The 25,192-nt window shown below is 42.0% G+C and overlaps 1 protein-coding gene across 2 annotated transcripts in view; it reads left to right on the top strand.

Moving 5' to 3' along the window:
• The window catches only part of CERT1 (ceramide transporter 1), a 164,189-nt gene that overhangs the window by 63,127 nt on the left and 75,870 nt on the right, over positions 1-25,192 (top strand). For both annotated transcript variants that reach the window (XM_077462546.1, XM_077462547.1), the window contains exon 3: positions 3,765-3,881. In XM_077462546.1, coding sequence (XP_077318672.1) covers positions 3,765-3,881 — 117 coding nt within the window. The remainder of the gene's footprint in view (positions 1-3,764; positions 3,882-25,192) is intronic.

Genomic DNA, 25,192 nt, shown 5'->3' with positions numbered 1-25,192 from the left:
CCCCCCCCCCCTGCTTTAGCAATTTGGATCATGCTCTGCTGGGATTTTTTGCCTTCCTCTGGATCAACTGTGGGTACAGAATTGGGTATATGGGATTGTGTGTGTGTGTGTGTGTTATAAATTTATTTATTTTTTTGTGGTTGAACTGGATGGACTTGTCGTGTTTTTTTTTTTTTTTTTTTTCCAACCTGACAAACTATGGTGCACCGATATCATCGGGCGATTGGCACAAATTAACTCTCACAGTGCTCGCAGGTGTAATTGTCAGGGGCAGGGCAGCGCCACGCGTCTGGTGCACAATACATTACGATGATGGGCTGTGATGGTGCACCTACCCATTCCGTGTCAGGATAGGGGGAGCCCACAATGCGCATTGCAGCTTCCGGATTAAATGACACCCACAACCGCCACACACAGCAGCCTGAGTGCACATGTTAGTTAAAATAAATGAAGGATGGCTAGGGCCAAACTGCATCATAAGGAAGTGTATGCAATACAGTCTGCCCAAACGCACTAATTTTTCTATGAACAAAAAAAATAAATAAAATACTTCATTCACATCAGACACTTTTGAGAACTTTCAGGAGGCCCCTCGTGTATAGTGTAATTCCTGCTTGTGACTAACTTTTTCGTCTAGTAATTTTAATTTGTAGACCGTGAAGTTGATTTACAAAAAAGGTGAGACTCTTCACCTAAGATTGAGTTTAATTACCCAATTGTGTAAAACGGGTGCTCAACCTGTGGCCCTTGGAGCCCTCTGTGGCCCTTGCAGGCAACAATGTAGGTGGTTTGGTGCACTTCCAAGATATTTATGGTAAAGCGCAGGCAAGCCACAGGAGCATCAGTGTAACAGTAGCCTTATATGGGGTTCGGGTGTTTTTTTTACTACTTTCAGAGCTAGTAGTGGCAAGGTTTTTACCTCGTGCTCGCACGCAGAAGTGAGCACTTGCGTAGGTCGTGCCCGCATATGTAAACGGTTTTCACCACACGTGAGGTATTCCCATGAACGATCTAGTGAGAGCAAGAATTCTAGCACTAGACCTCTAAACTGGAAACCTGTGAAATGTTCACAGTATCGCCCTTGTTTGGTGCCATGCCACAAGCAGCGCTATTTTAAAGCGTGCCATATTTGGTATTGATTTACTCGGCGTAATGCGTGGGGGTGTTTTTTTGGTTTTACAAAATTGTGTGCATTTGTTGTCCCCCCCCATCCCGGTGTGGCTTGTTTTGGCACTTTTCTTGTATATACTCATGTTTCTCTCTGCTCTTTTTTTTTTTTTTTTTCCCCTATAATTTATCATATGTATGTTTACTTTGGGTTTGGGCTTATTTTCAAGTCCATAGGTTCAATTTTCACAGAATGGTGTGGTTTTGTGTTTTTTATTTTTTTATTTTATTTTTTATTTTTTATTTTTTTTCTTCTTCTGCTCTACTGGCTAAAATTGTAACCATAAGTATACCTTTTTTTGATTTTCCTAAAGCTAGGTGGAGATTTCTTAGTTTGTTTAATGGTTTGTATGAGCCACTTGGAAAAGCACTGCTATTGTTTTGTACCCATGAATGTAATGGATAACAAGCCTTCGATAGCTTGACACCATGCCCTCATTGTGACTTCAAAAGAAGGGCATTGTGCCAGTGTTGTAAACAGAATTCAGTCTTTCACGCTTTGTTAATTTCAGCCTTGGATTGTGTACTGTGGGTGCAAGTAGAGGTTAAAGGAATGTAGAAATTAAAATCTTGCTGGACTTTGAACTTGGGAGCTTTTTGTGTATGTTTTATATAATCTCTCAATATATCAACTATTTGATAATCATGAGCACTGTATCCCTTACTTTACTTTTTTTTTTTTTTTTTTTTCAGGCAGAATTTCACTTTTCATAATAAAAGCTTCTAATGTCTCTTCTGCCCAAACGAACCCGATGTGCTTATCTTTCACTTATCTATTCTGGTGGCTTTGAGCCTAGGTTTACATATGCGATGCGTGATTGCAGCGCCGGTTCTCGCATCGCATCTCCTGCAGGCAGTTCACACTGCCATCCCAACCGCTGCAGGTGTCAATACGATGTTAATGACACCCGCTGATCAGTTCAGATCGCAGTGTGAACTGTTAACTCGCACAGGGATCGTATCACATGGGTGAGAACACCCATACGATCCGATTCTACTGCAGGGAAAAAGTCCCTACACTATTTTCGTGTGAGTTCAGCCATTCAACTGTATAGCTAAACTTGCATTCCACAGACATTGCATGCGATTGGCACCACAGGGTGGGTGCCAATTAATATATGCGATGTCTGTGTTCACGCAAGTGTGTACCTGGGCTGAATCTGCATCTCCCTGTTAAATTCAAAAATCACTGAGCCCTGACTTCTGTAGTATGTGACCATCCAGGAAACTTCCTATACCATCATGCACAACCTTAGTGCATCACAGAATAGGATGTCTCCTTTTTTTTTTTTTTTTTTTTTTTTGTCAAATGTTCAAACTAATCATATACAGGCATACCTCACTTTTAAATACACAATGGGGTTGGTTTATTAAAGCTAAAAAGTGCAAAATCAGGCTCGCTTCTGCATAGTAACCAATGAGCTTCTAACCCCAGCTTGTTCAATTAAGCTTTGGTAATAAAACCTGGAAGCTGATTGGTTTCTATGCAGAAGTGAGCCTGATTTTGCACTTTCCAGCTTTAGTAAATAAACCCCATTGTGTACTTAAAAGTGGGGTATGCCTGTAATCGCCTTATTCTTTTTTTTTTTTATCAATTATGTAGCGCAAGGGCCTGCCTGATTGGACACGAACTGAATAGATTTAGCAAAACTATGGAATGGGGGGGGGGGGGGATCCAGCTGAACAATCCTAAGGAAATTTTACAGATGGTACAATCTGATTGCTAGCTTTATACAAGTACATGAGCCATTCAGCTGTCAAAGTTCTTGTAATCCAACTCGGGGAATGGGAGCGTGTAAACGCACTGACTTCACATTTTATACCCCATTCACACCTAGCATAGTGGGAGCCCTCCTACCTCCTCCCTCCCTCCCTCCCTCCTTTACATTTCTCCATAGCAGATTGCACAGGGGTCCTGTGCGTCTGTCCGTTTCAGGGCCAAGTTCAGCCAAGAATTCGTCCCCGATTCATCGCTCAAACTGAGAACAGGGACGCTCTACACACCTGCTGCAAGCCGCATCTGTCGGAGATGTGAACCCAGCCTTAATTACTTTTTTTTTTTTTTTTTTTTTTTTTTTTTTTTTTTTCCCTTTTACATGCATAAGACAGCCCATTGATTTTGACAAACGCGTCAAAATGGCTCATGGGACGTTTTTAACACCCCCTTAACTATGAAGATTTTAACGACATATGATTACGTTGTACACAATGCAATATCGGGACAATGGTTGAATAGACAAGTGCTGTTTATTTCCTTAAAGCGTGGCTCTGCTTTAATGACATAAACAGCCATTTTTATTTGTGTGTATATATAATTTTTCTTTCTTTAGTTCTAAACATGGTTAAAATTCAAGAGATGGTATAGTATACTCAAATGTACCATACAAGTTTATTAGAGATCTGATGTGGACTATAAATTTGAGGAATAAACAATTTCCAAGTGCTTTGAGTTTTGTAGCGAGAGCAATGTGACAGTGTGTGTGTCATAAAATGTATGTAACCATTTATTTTACAACTATAAACATTTTTATGTTCCTGCATAAAGTTGCTTGCAGATATAATATAAAATTTAATGAGGTCAAATTTTGTTTTTTCAGCCACATGAATTTGATGAATGCCGTTTTGATATCAGTGTTAATGACAGCGTCTGGTACCTGCGTGCGCAGGATCCAGATCACAGACGGCGCTGGATAGATTCCATTGAACAACACAAGGTAAAACTTTTTAATTTCTTTTGTGTTTCCGCCTTGATGTACAGCTGAGGAATATGTCTAAGGTGCGTTAACCTAAGAAGAAAATTCTTTCTGTAAACTGAATGTGACTTTACACCTGTTCTGTGTGAGAACAGACAACTTGTATTTAGTTTCTTCTTTTGACCAGTTGCTCCTTATTCCTGGTTCACACTAAGGCGACTTGGCCGACTGACAAGTCTCGCTCCATGCAATGCAATGGAACCTTTCTAATCAGAGCGACTCAAGTGTCTCTGACTTAGAAAAAGGTTCCTATTCTACTTGGGGGGGGGGGGGGGGGTGCCTTTGTAGTGGCTTGCATTGACTTCTGTTAAAGAAGTCATTTGCAAGGAGCTGTGATGGGCAGCTTCAGAGTTGAATGACTCTGAAGCTGCCACAGTGTGAACCAGCACTTAAAGGCTTGTGTTTTTGTTAACAAGTATGCCATACCTACCTGCTGTTTAATGCTAGTGCTCCTAGCCCCTCCCTCCTGCCTGGTGCTACCATAAGTCACCTTGCTATGGGCACTCCTGCTGCTTTGTCCATTCACACAAGGAGTACGGCTTGGCCCTGCCTCTGCTCTCTCTTCATTGGCTTCACTGCTTGTGATTGACAGTAGCGCGAACCAATGGCTGCCGTCTCAGTCAATGTGTAGGAGGTGAGGCTCGCGTGCATATCACTGGATCTTGATGGGGATCAGGTTTGTATGGGGGGGGGGGGGGTGGGTGGTTGCTGAGGGCAGGAAGGTAAAAAAAAACCTTGAGCCTTAGCAACAACTTTAGGATTTATATACAAGTACTGATGCTTTGAAAGCTGAGCAGAGGCATTCATCTCCCCTTTTTCATGTGACAATGCTTGGCTCAGCCACTTGCTAATCATTTCTTTGTTGGTGGCTAGTGACCTCCCATTTCCAGGATGCCAGCGTCTGAACTGTTTAGAAATGATTTTCTCCAGTCAGTAAGTGTTAGAGTATGATCAATATCTCGATTACCTGATCAAGATCTCGCTTCAGCTATGTGCATGAGAGCAGCTGACTATTAAACGCTTCAGGAAATTTGTAACTTGGGGGCTTACTACTTTCGGTGACTCTGCCTCTGAATTCACATGACACATCACACCCAGATGAGTGACCCAAAAAAGCAAGATTGCCAATGTTTCATAACGCATGACCAGCAAAAATGTATCAATTTTTCATTTTATTGAATTAAATTGAAATACTCGGCCGGTGTGCTCATATTTCCTTTTAACAAAGCTGTGAAGAAATTTCTGTAATGTCCTTTCATTTAGGGTCTCTTGCTATCTCCACCATGGATGTTTTACATGTGTAGTATTTAGAAATCATATGACCAAGAAACTTGCATCTCCCTCCTGAAGTCCTGTTGTGTTTCATTAAAAATAAATTGAACAGTTTGGAAATGATTTTGCATGCAGGCCATTCTTGCGTTTAATCGATTTTTTTTTTTTCTTGGTAAGCACAATAGATGCCTTTTGTAATGCCTCCATTCATTTTGTAAGTGTTCTTTAAGGCTATGTATATCTGTGGCCTCTGTGTTCATTGGATGATGGCGAAAGCTGCATAAAACAGAACCTTGTGTTGCAGGCCTTTAGAGATGATCCTTTTATCTCCTGTTGTCAGCTACTGGTGTTAAAGACATTGCAAGAGAGCCAGTGGTTTTTACTGGATGCATTTAGTTTTAACTTCTGGAATTGGCTTCCTATTCAGTGAATAGTTTCCTCTGCTCATTCACCAGGGTGGCTGGTAGACAACTTAACCTGGGCTTGTTCTGTAATGTTGAAGACCCTTTTGTTGCTTATCTAAGCTAAAAAAAAGTTCCCCAAGTGATGAGATCAATTACAAACTCTATATGGGTATTAGGCTAGGTTCACATTGCTGCGATGCGGGAACGCCGCGAATCCGCGGCGTTTTCCCGCATCGCATACCTCCCGCCGGCAGTTCACACTGCCCTATGCGGACGGCTGGGGGTGTCAATGTTATGTTAATGACACCCCCAGATCCGTCGGCATATCGCAGTGCGATCTGCCGACTCGCACAGGAATCGGATCGCATGGTGTGAACCCCCATGCGATCCGATTCCGTTGCGGACCCAAAAAAGGGTCCCGTGCGAGTTTGCTGCGGGACCGCTGCGAGTTCAGCCATACTATCTGTATGGCTGAACTCGCAGCGCTACGGAGATCGGATGTGATTTGCTGTGCGAATCACATCCGGTTCTCCCCCCGCAGCGGTGTGAACCCAGCCTAAGAGACAAAGGAACATATTAGAGCTGCAACTAACTATTATTTTGTCAGTCGACTAATCTATCGCTTTATTTTTTCGATTAGTCATCGACTATAATGGTTATTTCTATTTATATTTTTTTACTTAATCAAGTGAGTTTTTTTTTTTTTTTTTTTTTTTTTTAGCTAATTAATCCTTTGGATAACTTTACAAAAAAGTACATAAAAGTAAGATAAAAGAATATAACTAGTACATGCATATAAAAGAATATAACTACATACTTGTATATAATATATGTATGTACTAGGTATAATCTTTTATCTTGCACTTTTATTTTTTTTTATGTACTTATTTTTTGGAAAATTAAGCTATAGAATATAGATATTATTCTATTTTATATTAGCTTTTTTTTTTCTGTTCAGAAGTTCATGAATGTTTATAATTTTATTTTTTTACAATGCTTTAAGGGGCCTCGAGGGTGTGTGGGAACTTTTTTTTTTTTTTTTTTTTTTTTATCGGCCCTGTTGGGGCTATGGTGAGATATCAGGGTTCTTGACAGACCTCTGACATGTCCCATTTGAGACAGGGAAAGGGACTGGGGACAGATTCCCCAGCCCCTTTCTCTGTAGCCTTTGCTGCACTGATAATGAATGGAAAGACAGCGGCTTCTCTCCATTCATTAACTGAGACATCGTAATCACAGGAGGTTACAATGTTTGTGAATGGACAGTCAGTGGTCACTGACTGTCCATTCAGAAAACCTAAGCGTTTACCGGCTCCTACCTCCGCTCTCCATCCTGAGATACCAAGAGGGGCGGCAGCACGGAGGGGGAGAAGAGAGAAGGGGACAGATGCACAGAGGGGATGGCAGCACGGAGGGGGAGAAGAGAGGCACGGCAGCACGGAAGAGAGCGGGAGATACGCAGCAGGATGAGAGAAGCACCGTGCTGAAAGCTGAGGTGGGGGTGTGGACCTGCAACTCTCACTGTGTGACGCATCGACTCCTTTCACGCACGTCGACATAATCGATTATGTCTACTCGTTGTGGCAGCTCTAGAACACATATGAGTAAACTTATCAAGGCACAGCTTTGTGACCTAGAGCAACGTTTTTCCCAGAGCCCCAAGCATCTATCCATCCTGACCAGATTTTATTGAATTTGTTAGAGCAATTACAGTTAAGTGATTCTATACAGTGGCAAAACAGAGTTTACAATGGCACCAAGTAGATACAGTGGGTGGTACAGCATCTTTCCAATGTAAAAATATCTATGTGCATAAAAAGTGGCTTAACTTAAGGGCTGATATACTAAGTTAACGTCGGTGCCAAAAACATTAAGCAACGTAAACCTGGGATCCGACTCGAGGATTAGAGAGGTAATCCTATTGAGATCAGTAAGAATCTCTGACCAAAAGGCATCAAGGCTTGGACAGAACCAGACCATATGGAGAAAAGCAGTCTGCGTACCACATCTGGGACAGGATACCGGGGCCACCTGGTTACTAATGGTCAATCTTTTTGGGGTGAAGTAGGCCCTGTGCAAGAACTTGTAGGAAACTGTCCTCTTGTGACTAATATGGTCTCAGCTAGACCAATATCCCTTCCAAGCCTCCGTTAAGCCAAGGATGTCTACCTTCCACTTCTCAAAGGCTTTTAATTAGTAGGGGCTATGGATAGGCAGAAGTACAGTCAAGATGGAGGTTTTGTCTATTACCTTTAGCAATAAGCAATCCTTCAACAGGGTCCAATTCTAGGGTAAAAGGATGGGAACGGTTTATGAAATGTGTAACGGAGTTGGCAGTAGCTGAACAACATCCACTGTGGTAATGTGGTAAACGCCATCGTTGAGGTTGGGGAAAGGGCACAATTTCCCACCTGAAACACGTTTAAGATTCACTATCCCTCTTTTTGCCGAAACCTGCAGTTCAGGAACACTATTCAGATGTGGGAGATTTGGATTACTCCATAGGGGGGTATGTTGGGGGGGACATCTCTGGAAAGCTATAATGGGCCCTCGCCCTGTGCCACACCAGAATAGTGGTACGCATCAAATCTGTAATTCCGTGGTGGGATTTTGCAGAGTAACCATGGGGTTATCTTTAGGTTGGGAGAACCATCATTTCACCATTACCAGGACCGCTGCCCAGAAATTAGCCTGAAAGTTGGGTAGCAACAGGCCCCCCTGGGTGAGAGGGAGCTGTATAGTAGAGATGGCCAAACATGGAGGCCTCCCATTCCACACACATTATGATATAATCTCCTGCAGTTAAAGAAGGAAGCTGGTTGCACCAGAGGGGGAGCTACAGAAGAGCTAAAGTAACTTTGATAAATATACCATCTTAAAGAGGAAGTAAACCCTGATGGGTTTACTTCCTCTTTGATTTCCCGCAAAGGTAAATCATAATGGACTACTATGCATCACATAGTATTACCTTATGTGTCACTTACCTGACCGAGGAGCCAGCAAAGTCACCGCTGTCCCCTGTAGTTATGAGCGTCCATTTTCTTGGTGGGTCTCGCTGCAATGACGTCACTCCCGCGCATGCGCACGGGAGCCGCCGCTCGCAGCATATCGCCGCGATCTGCGGCTTACCCAGTGCGCGCCGTAGACAGCGGTGGCTGTCTTCAGGTAAATGTCTCCTAAACCGTATAGGTTTAGGAGATTTCTTGGACCTACAGGTAAGCCTTAATCTAGGCTTACCTTTTTTAGGTCAAAGTGGTTTGTAAGGGTTTACAACCACTTTAACAAGGTTCACTCTACCCCCTGGAGTAAGAGGGAGAGAAGGTCCGAAGCAATGGCAAGGGGTTCAGCTCAAAATGACAAGGGGGCCCTTATCACATTTAAATATTTAAGTTCAGTAGTTCAGGTCAATAAAGTACTAGTCTGGGTGGCTTTGGGGTGTGTAATGGGAATAGGAGTGACACGTCTCAGTTAACATTGATGCCCGAAAAAGATACAAAAACATCTATTTGAAGGGCCGGAGAGAGATGTCTTTCAGGAACAGGAGAGTCATCTGCCTACAGCGATGGAGCAGGCCTAATGAGCACTGCCAGGGGTTCCATTGCCAATGCAAACAGCCCTGTCTAGTACCCAGAGTTGGGGGGATGTAGAGGACAGAAAAATGGAGAAAAGCGAGCCGCAGGATGTGGCTGTTGTAGTAGACTCAGAAAAGATAGTAGTATCCAGCACCCTTAGCCCCCTCGGAGGCCCAAAATGCATAGATTATTTCTCCTGTTAGTTTTTGGCAATTTCAGCCCAAGCCTCCAATGCCTTAACCTTAGCTTTCAGAGGATGTAGATCAGTCTCATGGTCACGTACCATGTCTTCGGTCTGAGAGACACTCTGATCCACATCAGTCACCTGGCCATGGAAGGAATCCAAATCCTTGCAAATTAATTCCACATGGGCCTGTATGTGGTCCACCTTATCAGTCAGGGAGGGTAGTGATCACCTGCATGAAGTCCTCAAGTAAAGGTGCATTTGGAGATATCCACTTTAGAGCAATTAACTTGCATGCAATAGTCTAGTAACTAACATCACCTCCCTGGGAAAGAAGCCACCTTGACTACTTTCCTAACGACTACATAAAGGGTTGTGTAAGGAGGGGTGTCGGTGGAGCTGGGTCAGCACAGAGAATCGTAAGACACACCGAGTGCTATGACATGGGAGGAGAGGTGGTGCTGTTCTTGGAGTTGATTTTCTAGTGAGTCCAGTGTCACGAAAGTGAATAAAAATAATTTAAAGAAAGTGAATACACTGCAGGCAAGCTTTTAATATACTTCACCCCCCCCCCCCCCCCTTTTTTTTTTTTTTTTTTTTTTTTTTAAGTTGGTGTCCGGATTTCTTCAACATTCTAGTTCTGCAGTCATGACAGAGCCCTTTAACCAGCTGGCAATGGTTAACATGCCGTTCTCTAGTTGATATTTATTTTGTGGCTAATGTAGTGTTAACGCAGGAGGAGAGCCACCTTTTTTGGTTTATTAATGATACCAGTTGCCAAGCATAAAAGGCTGCAGACAAGGGCTCTTTGCATGCTGAGATGCCAGTGAATTGACACGCATTGAGTACAAGATGTTTGACAGAACAATTGCCGACTTTCTTCCTGGAAACATATTTAGATCGTTGTGCTTTCATGCTGCTTTCTATTTATGAGCATGGTGTAAATCCATGTGTAAAAAGAGCATTCTTTTGGCTCCCTTCCCAAAGCTTTGCAAACTGGATGAGCCGGATAGTCTGGCGGTGATTAGTGAGATGAGAATAAACCATTCTTATTAAAGAAATGATTTAGTCTGATGAGCACAATAGGATTCGTAGAGAAATATTGGGGGCATGCTTAAGCTTATCAACAGTCATAGACTTTTACCCACGTTTACTGGGTCATTCTGTATCTGGATAATTGGCTGGCTGCTGTCCTTTTTAATGGCTAGAAAATCTGCATTTCTACTCCATATTTATTAAGCATGTTTGAGCAACTTTGATTAACATATTTCTCTCAAGAATACACAGGGCTTGTTTATGTGCGTACAGGCTCATTGTATACAATATGCTGCATTTTAGATCATTTAAAAAAAAAAAAAAAAAAACTGTCAGGCGCTTAGATTCTTGTTAAGATTTTCTATTTTATTTTATTTATTTTTTTAAATCCATTTTATGGTGCATGGTTAACGTGCATTAAAGCTCAGATATGCATGTATGGAAACCTTACATTTGCCTGCATCTATTTTTCAACACCCCCTTAAAACCACAGTACTTTTTATAGGTTCAAATGTAAAATGCATTGGGGATGATAGTTTTTGTGTGTGGGGTTTTTTTTTTTTTTTTTTTTTTCTCTTAAACCTGTTACACTTGCCTGCTGTGTAATGGTCTTGCCTAGATCTTTTTTTTTTTTTTTTTCTTGGGTGCCTCACAGGAGCACCTAGCCCCCCTCCTGTCAAGTGCTTGCTATGGGTGCACCTGAGCTGAGCCACCACTCTGTGTCCGTTTTGGCCCTGCCCCCCTCTATCTCCTATTGGCACACTGACTTTGACAGCAGCTGGAGTCTGTTGTCTCGGCCAATGCTGGGAGAGTGTCCTGGGGCAGCATAGACTTTCTTACAATATTCTGGATCGAGATTGACTCAGGTAAGTATTAGGGGGGTTACTGCAAACAAGGCCTTTTTATCTTCATAGAATGCATGAATTTAAAAAATAAAACCTGACTTTACAACCACTTTAATTGTCCTTGCAGCGGAGAATTGGCAAAAAAGTCTTGGCGTAATTCTCATGGTAATGGACACATTCCAGGGCTTCTAAACTTGATCTGGGCATCTTAAGCATCAAAATACTTGGCGTTTATGACTGGTGGTGTTTCCTGTTGGCATGTTCCCTGCCAACTTTGCTGCCCACTCCTGCATCTTGGGACTTGTAGTCCCAAAGTTGCAGTGCACAAAAATGACCTATGCACCCAAGATTCTTCTTCCTCCAATTTTTTCATCTCCCTTTCTCCCGAGATGGTCTGCACAAATGCATGTACATACTATCTTATTTTTTTTTTTTTGTGTGTGCATTTCCGTTGAAGTCTATGAACACACATCACATTGCGATCACACTAAAGTGCACCAGACCCTTTTCCCAAAAAATGTGCCATGCTGTTGTGAACTGGCATCATAGAGGAATTCCATTGTCATGCAATTGTGTGCAACTCCAGTCGCATCTGAAATCACACTCGTGTGAACCAGGCCTAACTTATGTAGGATTCATCACTGTGTGCAAAATTCACTTGCATAGTTTTTAGCTCAATCAAGTACTCCCGGAGTTGACCTTTTTTGGATGTGCATCTTCTGGTTGTTTTGATACTTTTCTCCATGTCCTTAATTTGTAGTTATCCAAACACACAAGCAGTATTGATCTGCAGTGTCATCCTGCACCACACAGAGCACAGAATTCTGTCATCGATCAATAGACTACTGATCTGCTTGTTGATGTTGCTGTGCTCAACCATTGATAAATGCAAAGTATTATGTCACACTCTTCCAGTAGGCACCATATACATATGTTATTGTCTTGGGTGAAATGTTGGCTGCAACAGTTGGTTTATTTGTGTTCGAGGGAAAAGCAGCTGTCACCTACAGCAACCAGAGATTTCATTTTATCTGATAACCCTGGGAAAATAGGCTGCCCCCCCCCCCCCCAAATCTAGTTTCCTTATAGCTGTGTCAAAATAGGTTTAATATTACGAAAACTGGAGATGAGCAGAGCTGCTGCACACATCGGATTTGTTGTCCGGGGATCAGCGACAGGAAGGTGGGCTACGCTGTAGGTAATCCATGCATTAATACAAATTTGAGGTTTCTCTTGCCACTTTTTTGTGTTGGTCCTTGAGTTTAATGTACCATGAGCATGTGGTAGAGCTTGTGCAGAGCTGTAGTCGAGTGAAAAAGAGTACTTCCTCCTAGAGAATTTTTATAGGGGTTTACTTCCTGTCCAATCACCTGTAGGTGGCGCATAACCCCTGAGTAAGGAATAGGTTGGCTCTGTCCTGCAATGTATAATAGAGATTTCAAATTTGCATGCTGGTATTTTTAAATGTTTCCTTAGAAACCTAGCGTGCTAAACTTGTGCTCTGTAGGTCACGGTCACCCTCTGCTTTTACGCCCCTTTCACATCGAGGGCGTTTTGCAGGCGCTATATTGTTAGAAATAGCGCATTGCTCCCCATCGAAATCACTGGGGCAGCGCTGCAATACCGCCGGCAAAATGCTGCTATTGCAAGCGCATTTAACCCTAACGGGGTAAAAGTGCCCCGCTAGTGGGCAAAATGCACTGCAAATCTGGCGGTAAAGCGCCACTAAAACTAGAGGCGTTTTACCGCCAACGCTATGGGCATGGCAGTGTGAAAGCGGTCTTGGAGCACTAGCCTCAAGGCCCGAGTAGACTTGTGCAACTTCTGCCATTCCAGAAAGAGAGACTGCCTGAATTACATTGCAGGTGTGGTGTTCACTTCCACCCCAGTAGGTTTTTTCATGGGGCCCAGCTAAAAATCATGGGAGGCACTTAGTTGGTTTGCAGTAGTATGATTTGGGAAAGCTCCCATACTACCCTCACATGTTTTAATGCAGGCTATTTTGGGGTTTTGGTAAAAGTCCTCTAATTTGTGGAAACTGATGTTCCGGATTTTGATCATTCAGTTTACGTCGAGTCAATTTAAGTCCATAATCTCTTTTAATCTGTCTAAATCTGCTACAGACACTAAACTTAATCCCTCGTTAGTCACTGTTGCTGAGACTACTTGTGTGCAGATCCAGACAGATGCATTGGTATGTAGCAGAAATGCCTTGGCAGGATTCCTACATCTACAGACGGTTATTGTGCAGTTTAGAAATGGTTGGCCAGTGATCGGTTATCCCCCTGGTCCATTTACAGCGGTGCAGAACTAAGCATATGTAGGGCTGTGGATGAATAGGGATCTTGTTTCCCCTTTACATTAGGCCTTCTTAAAATAGCCTAGAAAAACTGAAATGGCTGCTGCTAAAAGTGACACTGTGCCAGCACAGGGTTATTTGTATCTAATAACCTACTGTATCTGTAAAGAGGGGGGAAATACTTGCCTTGCTAGTGGGAGCCACCGCTGCCTTGCTGCTCCTTGGCAGCTACAAGTATGCTGCACTTGCAGTTTGTGGAGTATCTACCCCCCTCCACTGAATTATATGGTTCCTCCTATAGTGTGTATGTTAATATAGGTACTTACGAGCCAGATGGGGGGGAAACGTGTAGTTTACCCATTCAACTGGCCCAATATTTGCAGCAGCCAGAGGGTAGCAAAGGTGTTTCTAGACACGCACTGCCATAAAGGTAAGAATATTCGCTCTTTGGGCAGTTATTGCATGCAAGTGATCGGGGTCACTTTAAAACTGGGCTCTGGGTATATGGCTGTGGATAGGAATGATGCTTAGAGAGGAGGATGGCATCAGGTGGTATACAGCATTCCCCCAGGTCACCAGAACTAGTGTAACAATTGGAAGATTTCCCCTCTTTTCTATGGAAAACCCAAAATTTGAGATTTCCTTTTTACTTTCAAAGAAACAAATGGAGGGTGAATCTCCTTAACTGGGCACAGACAGCAATAAAGACTGACAAGCATTTTCCACTCCACGCACCACTGTATCCACTATCCAAAAAGTTTTGGCTTTAGTTATACTTAAACTGCAAGATCATTTTTCATGAATACATACGGTTCCTGCAATGTGGGGTTTTTATTTTTAATTTTTTAAAAAAAAAATTTTAATAAATGAATCTGCTTTGGAATTCAACTTTCACAAAGCATGTTAAAAAAAAAAAAAAAAAAAAAAAAAAATCTTAGTAGAAAAGGGTTGCCATGGCTGATTTTAACGTTTTCTGGAGTGTCAAGTGTTTGTCCCCATGCCATCTCTCATAAGCATACAATGCAGGGAGGGCTTTTTCACATTTTTAACCCTTTATTAGGACGTGTCCACATATAGTTTACTGCTGGTAATGAAGAATATAGACTGGGTTAATTATGTTAAACAGTGTCAGCTGGTGCTCCAAATTTCTTTTGGGGGACGCAAACCAAAATTCTGCCAAAAAATAAAAATTGCTGCCGCTGTGCCCGCATGCCGTCTGACTGGCTCTTGCTTATCTTGGTAGCGGGTGATGGCAGTGAGCTGCGTGACCTTGCAGTGGGTCAGACAGCGGTGAGCGGTGTCCTCATGTCTCCTCCCTCTCCTCCTGATAGGCATCCAATAGCACTGCCTGTCCTTTCAGTCGGGTGATGGTTAACAGACCTGCGCATCCTGATTTGGGAAGAGGTGGTTCAGTTTTAGAAAAGCAAATATTAATTTGCTTTTCTAACACACCTGGGTGGACTCTGAGTGCAATGATTTGCTCTCCGAGGTCACCATTTTTGAAGCCTATTAGTCTATGGCTCTAATCGGGTGCTTCAAAAATACACCCCCGCCACTGTAATTCAGGCTCCCGGGGTCTGAAAAGGGGACAGATGCCTGAATAGGGTGTGGCGGCGGCCGGCATGGATAGATGCATTCAATGCATGAATCTAAACATTATTCATAGAGGGTGGGTGGTGCCCTTAATTGATGGACCACCCCTGGTTCAACATTGCTCGACAGCCCCTCCTATACTGTACAAAGCATGGGAAGCATGTAAGGATTTTGGGCAACTAAAAAGCACTTAAAAAGAAAACCAGTCATTAAGTATTTATTGCGATGGGCACTTGTACCATTTTTATAAAGTAGATGTTATCCAAATTTGACTGCCAAAGTGCAATTACACTTTATTGTTGCTCTTAAACGTTGCTACATGTTCTTTAATAGAAACCTCATGAGAAAGGGGATTTTACATTCCTTTGCATCCTGTGGGAATCACTCTTGTGCTGATTAACCTTCTAATGTGAGGGAACCCCCATGCAAGTGAATCAGCAACATTCCTGGTTTATTAATCAGATCTTTCCAGTTGTCCTAATTCTGTGAGTAATGTTTTGTCAAAATATGAGCAGGAAAGGATATAAATACTGCAACCGCTTGGTCTAATCCTGTTCTTGCATGGACATGAGCTCTGAGGTTGTTCTGTGTGCTTAGTGACACGGTTTATCTTCCTGTTAGTCATATTTGCAGCGTGACTGTATGAGATGGCAATGATTGCTCATTGTACACATGCTTTAGTGTTTTCTGTGTTCATGTTGTGATTTTCAGACATAAAGACTTAACTTTTACTGCTGGAAGGCTACATACAGATTTTTGAGGGGCAGAGGGTGATGGCTGGCAACCATCCCTCGTTGGACTGGTCACTTATATGGTCCTATGTTCATATTCTACCAGAATCTATTTATCTGGGATCGATCTCTGGAATGGAGCTATATCTATTCTCATTCGGATCATAAACATGTAATGTTAAGAACCATTATTATCTCCTTACAATGACATTTGAATTTGGTTGGGGTAGAGCTGCACGATTCTGGCTAAAATGAGAATCACAATTTTTTTTGCTTAGAAGATAGATCGCGATTCTCACGGCATATCCTCATCTTTCACATTAAAACCCCCAAAAAATTATGCTAACTTTACTGGTGTTTTTTTTTTTTTTTTTTTTTTTTTTATTATTTATATATTTTTTTTGAAGTTGCATTTGAAAGACTGCTGGGCAAATACAGTGCGACATAAAATATTGCAGCAATTGCCATTTTGTTCCCTAGGGTCTCTGATTATTTATGTATGTATGGCAGATAATCTCTCCACTTCTTTATATGAAAGAATCGCCTACTCTCAGTGGAAGATATCGTAAGGGCGGGTGAATCGAGATGGCGTTTTTTTTTTAACGATTAATTGTGCAGCTCTACGTTGGGGTATATTAGGCAGGAAGTGAACACTATGTCCCTGAAGGGGATAGCATTAAAAATGGATACTGGTTTGTAACTAGGATTACACTAATCTTAAAGTGCAAGTCTAAAATCTAAGATCCCTACATCTATAGACACCAGGGATCTAACGTCAACCTCTCTGTCCCTGTAAAGAACGAGTATACATACCTTTTTTTGGAAGCCATTCTGACCCGTTTTTAACAGTATCCCACGCTGGGCTGTCAGCCATGGCTTCTCTGTGTAGGCAAGTGCAGAGGAGACTGAGGACAACAGAAGCCCCATAGTAGCTCTATGCGTGACATCCCCCACCCATTCATTTCACAGCCATTGTCGTCCGTGTCCTCTGCAGAGCTACTGGTGCTGGAGATTGGGTTGGAGCGGGTCAGATCAGCTTAGAAAAAGGTATGTGTTATATACTCTTTTCTTTACAGGGATAGAGAGGTTAGTGTTAGATCCCTGGTGTCTATGGATGCAGGGACTTTCGATTTTGCACGGACTACCACTTTATCTCCATAAAGTTATAGACTATATCCTTTTTAAAATCTTTACTAAAAATGATTCAAAAAAGCGTTAATGGCTCAGTGTAAGGATTTGAGCAACATTGACAAGTACCACATTTTAATGGCTAGACGACTTGGTCAGAGCAGCTCCAGAACTGCAGCTCTTGTGGGATGGACCTATCAAGTGGTCCAGGGAAGAGAAAATGGTGACAGGGTCATGGGCTAAGGCTGGTTGGTGAACATGGGGAGTGAAGGGCTGGCCTGTGTAGTCTTATGCAGTATAAGAGCTACTGTAGCTCAGATTGCTGAAAAAGTTAATGTTCTGATCAAAAATTGTCAGTCAACACAGTGCTTCACAGTTTTTGTTGTATGGGCCTGCTCAGCCACAGATTGGTCAGGGTGCCCATGCTGACCTGTGTCCAGAGCCAAAAGAGCTTTAAAGGGCGCATGAGCATAAGAACTGGATCACGGAGCAATGGAAAATGTCTTTGAGGTGTTGCCCTAAATTCTCCAGGTCGCAAGCCAAATGAGCATCTGTGGGAAGTGCTAGAAGTCTGATCCATGTAGACCCCACTTCACAACTTGCAGGCCTTAAAGAATCTGTTACTGATAGTTTGACACCAGATAGCACAGCTATCATTAGAGTGGCTCTAGTGAGGTCCATGCCTGCACGGGTCAGAGCAATTTTGGTGGCGAAAGGGTGACCCACTCAATATTAGATTGGCAATCATGTTATCATTGGGATGCGTGTCTGTCCATCTGTGCCCTTTTGGTGTGTTTGGTTTTATTGAGGAGTTTTACACAATGGGGTAAAAGTCCCCCTCTTTCTCTTTTTTTTTTTTTTTTTTTTTTTTTTTTTTTTTAAATGCAGCCTGGCACTTTTTAAATAATGCATAGGAAGTCTTTTGCTGCAGTACCCGTCCTTATCCCTGGTGCTGTCCCCATAGACTTCCTGTTTCAAAGTCCGTCCCTGCTCATCTTTAGGTTGAATCATGGCCAGCACCATCCAACACCTTTCCTTTTTGGGGCCACACTTTTATGGCCCACAACCCTGTGTGTGTCGGTTAATTTACAGAAAACATGGTAGTTGTGCAGTATGCTGAACATAGTGGGGGCTGCACTTGATGCACATTAGATTTGCCAAGTAGACTACCTCTACATTATTTGCCATGTGTTGGCTTTACCCAGTGATGGCCCAGCTTTCATGGAATTTAAATACATTTACCTGGTTAGATTGTGCAAACATTTAGCATGTATGTTTTTCATGGTTTAAAGATTTTCTGGTAATTTTTTAATTTTGCTGTAACAATGTTCAAAATTAACAGAACCAAATGTTTTCCTCTTACTTTGCAATTTTGTATACTAAAGTGTTATTTTAAAAAGATTGTTTCCAATTATTTGTGTGGGGTGTTTTTTTTTTAATTTTTATATATTTTCATGCAATAATAAAGCCATCAAATTTGGAGTCATGATGCTGCTTTACAGGTTTGAAGGGATTGCTGGAAAATTAGTTTTTTTCCTTTGTGAAATGGAGAAACTTGGAAACTGACACCCAAATTTTTTTCATCTCTTGTATTAGCAGTCTTATGCCTGCTTGTGCGTCATTTTTCCATCTGACGTAGCTGTTAATCAGCTTTCCTCCTGAGCATCTGATGTTGACTGACTTCCCTTTTACAAGAAAGCCTGTCTGTAATAATCAAGTGCTAATGAACAAACCAGCTAGCAAGTGACTTCTAGGGCTGAGTCATGAAGCCTCTTGGCATTTGACATGTGGTGGAATGTTACACTATGCTTGTAGTGCAATTGCATGGTTTGCACTCTAAGGCAAGGCCCCTTGCACACAGGACTGTCTGGGTGAAGTGCATCTCGCCCAGCAGTTTGGTGTGCCTTGGAGGGTCAGGTGCAGTGGTCGGCCCCACTACAGGCAGCATATCTATATAGCAGACTGCCTCTGAATGTCATACTCTGAGGTTGGACAGTGTTTTATCCCCCTGCTGTTTTTTGTATGTTTGCTCACTGACTAAAGAAATTCAGTATATATAATTTGAATTGGTTTATTGTTACAGTGAGATCCAGAAAAACTAATTTCAAAAATGTTATGTTGATTTGCATTCTAATGAGTGAAATATTAGTATTTGACCCCTTCGCAAAACATGAGTTGGTACTTGGTGGCAAAACCATTGCTTGCAATCGGCGGTCAAATGTTTGTTGTAGTTAGCCACCAAGTTTGCACACATGTCAGGAGGCATTTTGTCCTTTCCCCTTAGCAGAAAAACACCCCCAATGCATAACTTTTCCACCTCAATGTTTGACGGTGGGGGGATGGTGTTCTTGGGGAGGTCATACACAACATTCAGGATTTCTCACTGTTCCCATGATCATTGAATCTCAAAATGAGATCTTGCCTGGAGCTCCAGACCAAGGGAGACCGACCGTTATTGTGTTTTCAGACATTTGTGAATAATCGCACCGACTGTTGTCACCCTCTCGCCAAGCTGCTTGTATCCCTTTCCAAGCTTGTGTAGGTCTACAACAGGGCTCTTCAAACTACGGCCCTCCAGCTGTTGCCTAACTGTGTCCCATGAGGCATTGTAAAACTTCGACATTCACAGGCATGTCTAGGGGTGATGGGAGTTGTAGTTACTGAAAAACTGGAGGTCTTAAGTTTCAAGACCCCTGGTTTACAATTTTTGTCCCTGACATTCTTTGACGTCTCCTTGGTCTTGGCCATGGTGCAGAGATTGGAATCTGATTACTGCTGTGGGCAGCTGTCTCATATATACAGATAACAAGCTGAAATTAGGAGCACTCCCTTTCACCCTGGTTCACACTGGAGTGTTTTGACATGCAATTTGACATGACAAATCGGTGGCATTTGCCATCAATGCCACCATCCTAATCGGTATGTAGAGTAAATTTTTTGAAAAATCTGGTCCCCAACCAGAGATGTCAACAAAGGGAAGAGAGCAGAGAGAGACTATTACGGTGCACATTGAGGAAACAATTATATAAAAATATTAAATAAATTGATTTAATATTTTTATATAATTGTTTCCTCAAACATAAAATCATTACAAATAATCAGGGGCTGGTATAGAAGGTGAAGTATTTCGACTAGTTTCGCTTTTCAGCTTCCTCAGGAAATACTAACATCTAAAATATATCTATATATCTATAACAATTGAATATACGACAACATAATAAAGTACAATCAGATAAAAGGGAACATTTGTTTGAAATTACATTCAAGGTCTTACCATCGCGCCTAAGCCCCCAAGATAGTTCAGCTGACCGAGGGAAGTCTCCCCCGGCAGCTGGGAGAGGTATTAATCCCAGTAATGGCCGATATCTGTGTAAAGATATTTCTGTTGACATTTATTGATTTGTAAACTTGCCTCAAGACATTTTTCGAGTGACAAATGGTGTAGAATTCATCTCAACCATCAAAGATAAACCAATATGGTTGGGAGGAAATAGATGTGCTCGTGAAATAGAAAAGGCCACATGGCTATGACTACCCACGGGTAAAGATTAGTGTGAGCAATGGGTAAAACCACATTAGTGAGGCTACCCATGCGTGAAGAGTGATATGAAACATTGAATAGCACATCCTGAGAGAACTGTGAAGTGAACCTATAGGAATTTGTGAACACATACCAAAGGGAGAAAAACAACCCCGTAATGACCAGTGTATAAGTGAACCATAATGAAACCAAAGATGTGAATGAGGAAATGAAAAAGAGGGGGACTATAGGAGAAAATACCCCATAAGTGTGATGAAAACCAGATATAATGAGTGAAATTAGTGAAAAACAATAAAGGTAAGGGCAAGAAATCAAGATCATTACCCGTAAAGGAATATATATTAGTATCTTTAGGGCCCGGAGGGGGTAGCGGGGGTGTCCACCCATCGATAGATTGCCGCTCCTATTAGAACGGTTCCATAGTACAGAACGGATCGCGACTTGTCAGGCTTCCAAGTTGCCTGACAAGTCGCGGTAGTGTGAACGGGTACTTAGTGTACATAAAATCAGATGTGAGTGGAGTTGGGTGTGTGATATCAAGTGAATGGGACAAAAATAATAATTGTGAAAAGTGAAAATGGGTGTGAATGTGAAATATAAGGGTGTATCAAAAGATAAAAAAGAATAGCGTATGCATCTAGGCACCATCCTAATCGGTGCTATGGCACTGCACAGATTTCAAAAAGTAGTTTCTGTGCTACTTTGTGATTCTGGGCTGCAATTTACATTGACATCTGGGCAGAAATTTGCCCAGATGTGTCTGAAATCGCGCCCAAAATCGGGACTGACATGCAGGAGTCAGATTAGCTGAACTCACATGGCTTCATTCCCGCAGCTCAGTGTGAACATGGGCTTAAGAATGCTCCTCATAGCAGCTCATCTCAGCTTGTTCCCTGTATAGAAGACAACCGGGAGTCATAAATCTTGCTGATTTATGGGACATTTTAAATACTAGCTTCACTCATTTAAAATGCAAATACATTTTGAACTTTTTTGAAATGTGTTTTTCCTGGATATTTTTGCTCACTGGGGCAAACGTACAAAATCAGCAGAGAATCAAATGGTGTGTGTTGTTCCCCCCCCCCCCCCCCCCCCCCCCACACTGTACATCCCTGGCCTTTTTCACCAGTTAATGCACATAGGATCACTCAAAGCCATTTTCGATGTTCTGTGGAACACTAGAGGTTTCTAGGGGTTCCTTGAGCAGAGTGTTGATATAATATCCTACTTCATATTGCCTACATAGTTCCAGGACCAATGCCACCAATGTAAGGGGCAATTATTCCCACTAACGCCTGATGACATGTTTTTTTAGTAAGGTTTCCCTGAGAACTGAATTTTTTTTTTTTTATCGGGTAAGAAATTGTAGACGATGGAATCCTCCTAGGGCTATTTTTGCCATGCTTTTTCCCCCCCCCCCCCCCCCCCCCACCTGGCTACTGCAGAGCTGATTGTAGCTGCCCCGGAGTAGAGAGCCAGGACAGCACTGTTTCCATGCAATGTGCACACATGGTAGGAGTTAGCATGCAGACAGGATATGTCCATATAATCCATCAAATGTTCAGATTGGCTGGCTGAAGAGCTCTCGATGACAGACAGCATCCATACTTGCCTTTTTTTATAGCAGGGGGTCACTAAACTTTCTAAACAAAGGGCCAGTTTACTGTCCTTCAGACTTTATGGGGCCAGATTGTGGCCAGTGGGAGTTAAGTGTTACGACATCAGAGGAATTAAACAAAGCTTGGTGGTCAGTGGGAGAAACAATTTTTTTTATATTGCCTGTGGTCAATAGAAGGAATAGTGCCCTCCATCATTGGTTTCACTGGGCAGCATAGTGCCTCCATCATTGGTATTAGTGGGAGGCACAGTGGCCCCCATCGTTAGTATTAGTGGGAGGCATGGTGCCCCAACAGCCGGATAAAGACCAGGGGCTTCACCTAGGCTACGGGCTGCAGTTTGGGGACCACTTCCTTATCGTGACAATTACAACTTCTAATTGCCCCTTGCTAAAAGCTAGTATCTAACATGTACAGTGATAGGCATTCTAAAAAGAAGGAATGGTAATGAGGTTTAAAAATTCCCATTACCCCTGCCTCCCCCTTGTAATATCACCCATTAAAATGACACTATATTGAATAAGGTCACAAAATTTTAGACTTAGAATAACTGAAGGTTTGATTCTAAGCATGGAGGTTAAGGTGTAAAATCCACAGCAATGTGGCCCATTTCTGACTTGCATTGTGGAGTCTGCTCTATATGAAGGATTGTCTTCTGCATAGTCTTTTAAATGAAAAGCATGTGTCTAAACATCGCTGATCCTTGCATTAACAGTGAGACATTTTGAGAAATGTGATTGGCTGGAAGTGAGATAATAGAATGATATGTTCCATGTGTCTGAAATGCACACAAGACCACCCACAAATAAGCAAGTGGGTTTGGTTACTATGCTATGCACAAGGCTTTGTAAAAGCTTGGTTGGCACATAAAAAGCAGGCTCTTGAGTACATATAAAAAAAAGTGGAATTCAGTGAAGTATTTACAACAGATTTCAGTTGGTCTCTTTTGAAATACCTGTGCGAAAGCAACTTACTATTGCATTTTGCAAAATGCAGGTGCCATGTATTAATCAACTGACTGTTGTTTTTTTTTTTTTTTTTTTTTTTTTTTATCGTAACGGCAACAAACTACCCAAATGACCCCAGGCAAAGTTTACATACCCCAGTTCTTAATACAGTGTATTGCCCCCTTTAACATCAATCACAGCTTGAAGTATTTTGTGTTATTTGTGAATGAGGCTCTTTATCTTCTCAGATGGTAAAGCTACCCATTCTTGGCAAAAAGCCTCCAGTTCCTGTAAATTCTTGGGCTGTCTTACATGAACTGCATGTTTGAGATCTCCCCACAGTGGCTCAATGATATTGAGGTCAGGAGACTGAGATGGTCACTGCAGAACCTTCACTTTATTCTTCTGTATGACAGATCGACTTGGCCTTGTGTTTTGGATCATTGTCATGTTGCAATGTCCAAGTGCTTCCCCATGCGCAGCTTCCTGGCTGATGAATGCAAATGTTCCTCCAATATTTTGTGATGACATACTGCATTCATCTTGCCAACAATTTTGACCACATTTCCTTTGCCTTAGTAGCTCACACATCCCCCAAAACATCAGCGATCCACCTCTGCACCTTTTTACTCGTAGGCATTGTTGTCTCCTCTCCAAATGTAGCATTTATGGTTGTGGCCTAAAAGCTCTATTTTGGTCTCTTCATGCCAAATGACTGCCAGAAGGTTTGAGGCTTGTCTCTGTGCTGTTTGCCGTATTGCAAGCGGGATGGCTTATGGCATTTGCATCGTAATGGCTTCTGACGACTCGACTATGCAGCCCATCTTTTAAGTGTCTCCTTATTGTGCATCTTGAAAAATCCACATCACATGTTTTCATAGACTCCTATATCTTACCTGAAGTTATTTGTGGAGTTTTCTTTTGCATCCTGAACAATTTTTCCTAGCAGTTGTGGCTGAAATTTCAGTTGATCTACCTGACCGTGGTTTGGTTTCAACAGAACCCCTCATTTTCCACGTCTTGATTAGAGTTTGAACACTGCTGATTGCCATTCTCAATTCCTTGGATATCTTTTTATCCCTTTCCTGTTTTATACAGTTCATCTACCTTTTCATGCAGATCTTTTGACAATTCTTTTTGCTTTCCCCATGACGCAGAATCCACAAATGCAGATCTCGGGTGAGGATGATTACCCTTTTTAATAGCCTTTCAAACCTCTTTGTGTCATCTTGTGTGCATGTTATCAGACCAAAATCACAAGGGGTATGTAAACCTTTGATCGGGGTCATTTTGGGTAGTTTCTGTTAAGATTTTAAAGAGTAAACACAGTTTGGTAATGGCTTCAGCCAAACACTAACCATTAATGTTTGTGTGTTTCATTTCATATTCTCTGAAAAATGGCCAATAAATCATACATTCTGCCAGGGTACGTTAACTTATGAGTGTGTATATTCATGTGTTTAATCATTGTCTTGGGACTATAGAGTCTAATGGCAAGTTATACCCCATGATTACCATTCATATCTGTGGGAATTTAAGTCCAAACGACTTAAAAGTAGTCACTGCACTAATTTGATCCAACTTCAGGTCATAGATTTTAAGATTACACAGGCATTGCTTCAAATCACATCAAAATCGCACGACTTTCAGGTCACACAAGTGTGAAAGGAGCCTTAAATGTTACTGTTTTTCTAAACAAACAAAAAAAAAAACCTTTAGCTATATTTTATAATTGTGTATCTAAATGACGGCAGCCATATTTTTTCAATACATAGAGCAGCTCTGCTACAGATTATGGTTTATGCTTTTGCTGCTTCCCACAAAGCAAGTTTCAATCTGCTCACTTGATAACAAGTAATTCCACTTTTCTGACATTGTTTCATGTTACACCTATATTTAGGGTGTAACCTAGAATGTGGTCATATTCTGCAGAAATACCCCCCTCCTGAATAGCATGGTACAGCCCCCTACAGGCTTCTATTTATTTTTGAATTTGCTGTGGTGGTACGTGGCTCTGTCGTTCTGTCACAGATCACATGGTTCAATGAATGCCTAAGAACAATGCACTCTTTGGCTGGGTGGTTTTGCATTTGAACAGTTGTGAA

Source organism: Lithobates pipiens, unplaced genomic scaffold (genome assembly GCF_037356315.1).
Source record: "Lithobates pipiens isolate NorthernLeopardFrog02 unplaced genomic scaffold, aLitPip1_a1.2 Scaffold_3, whole genome shotgun sequence".
Classification (NCBI taxonomy): Eukaryota; Metazoa; Chordata; class Amphibia; order Anura; family Ranidae; genus Lithobates; species Lithobates pipiens.
Note: the sequence above shows the minus strand (reverse complement) of the source record. Positions and strands in the feature narration are given on the sequence as shown.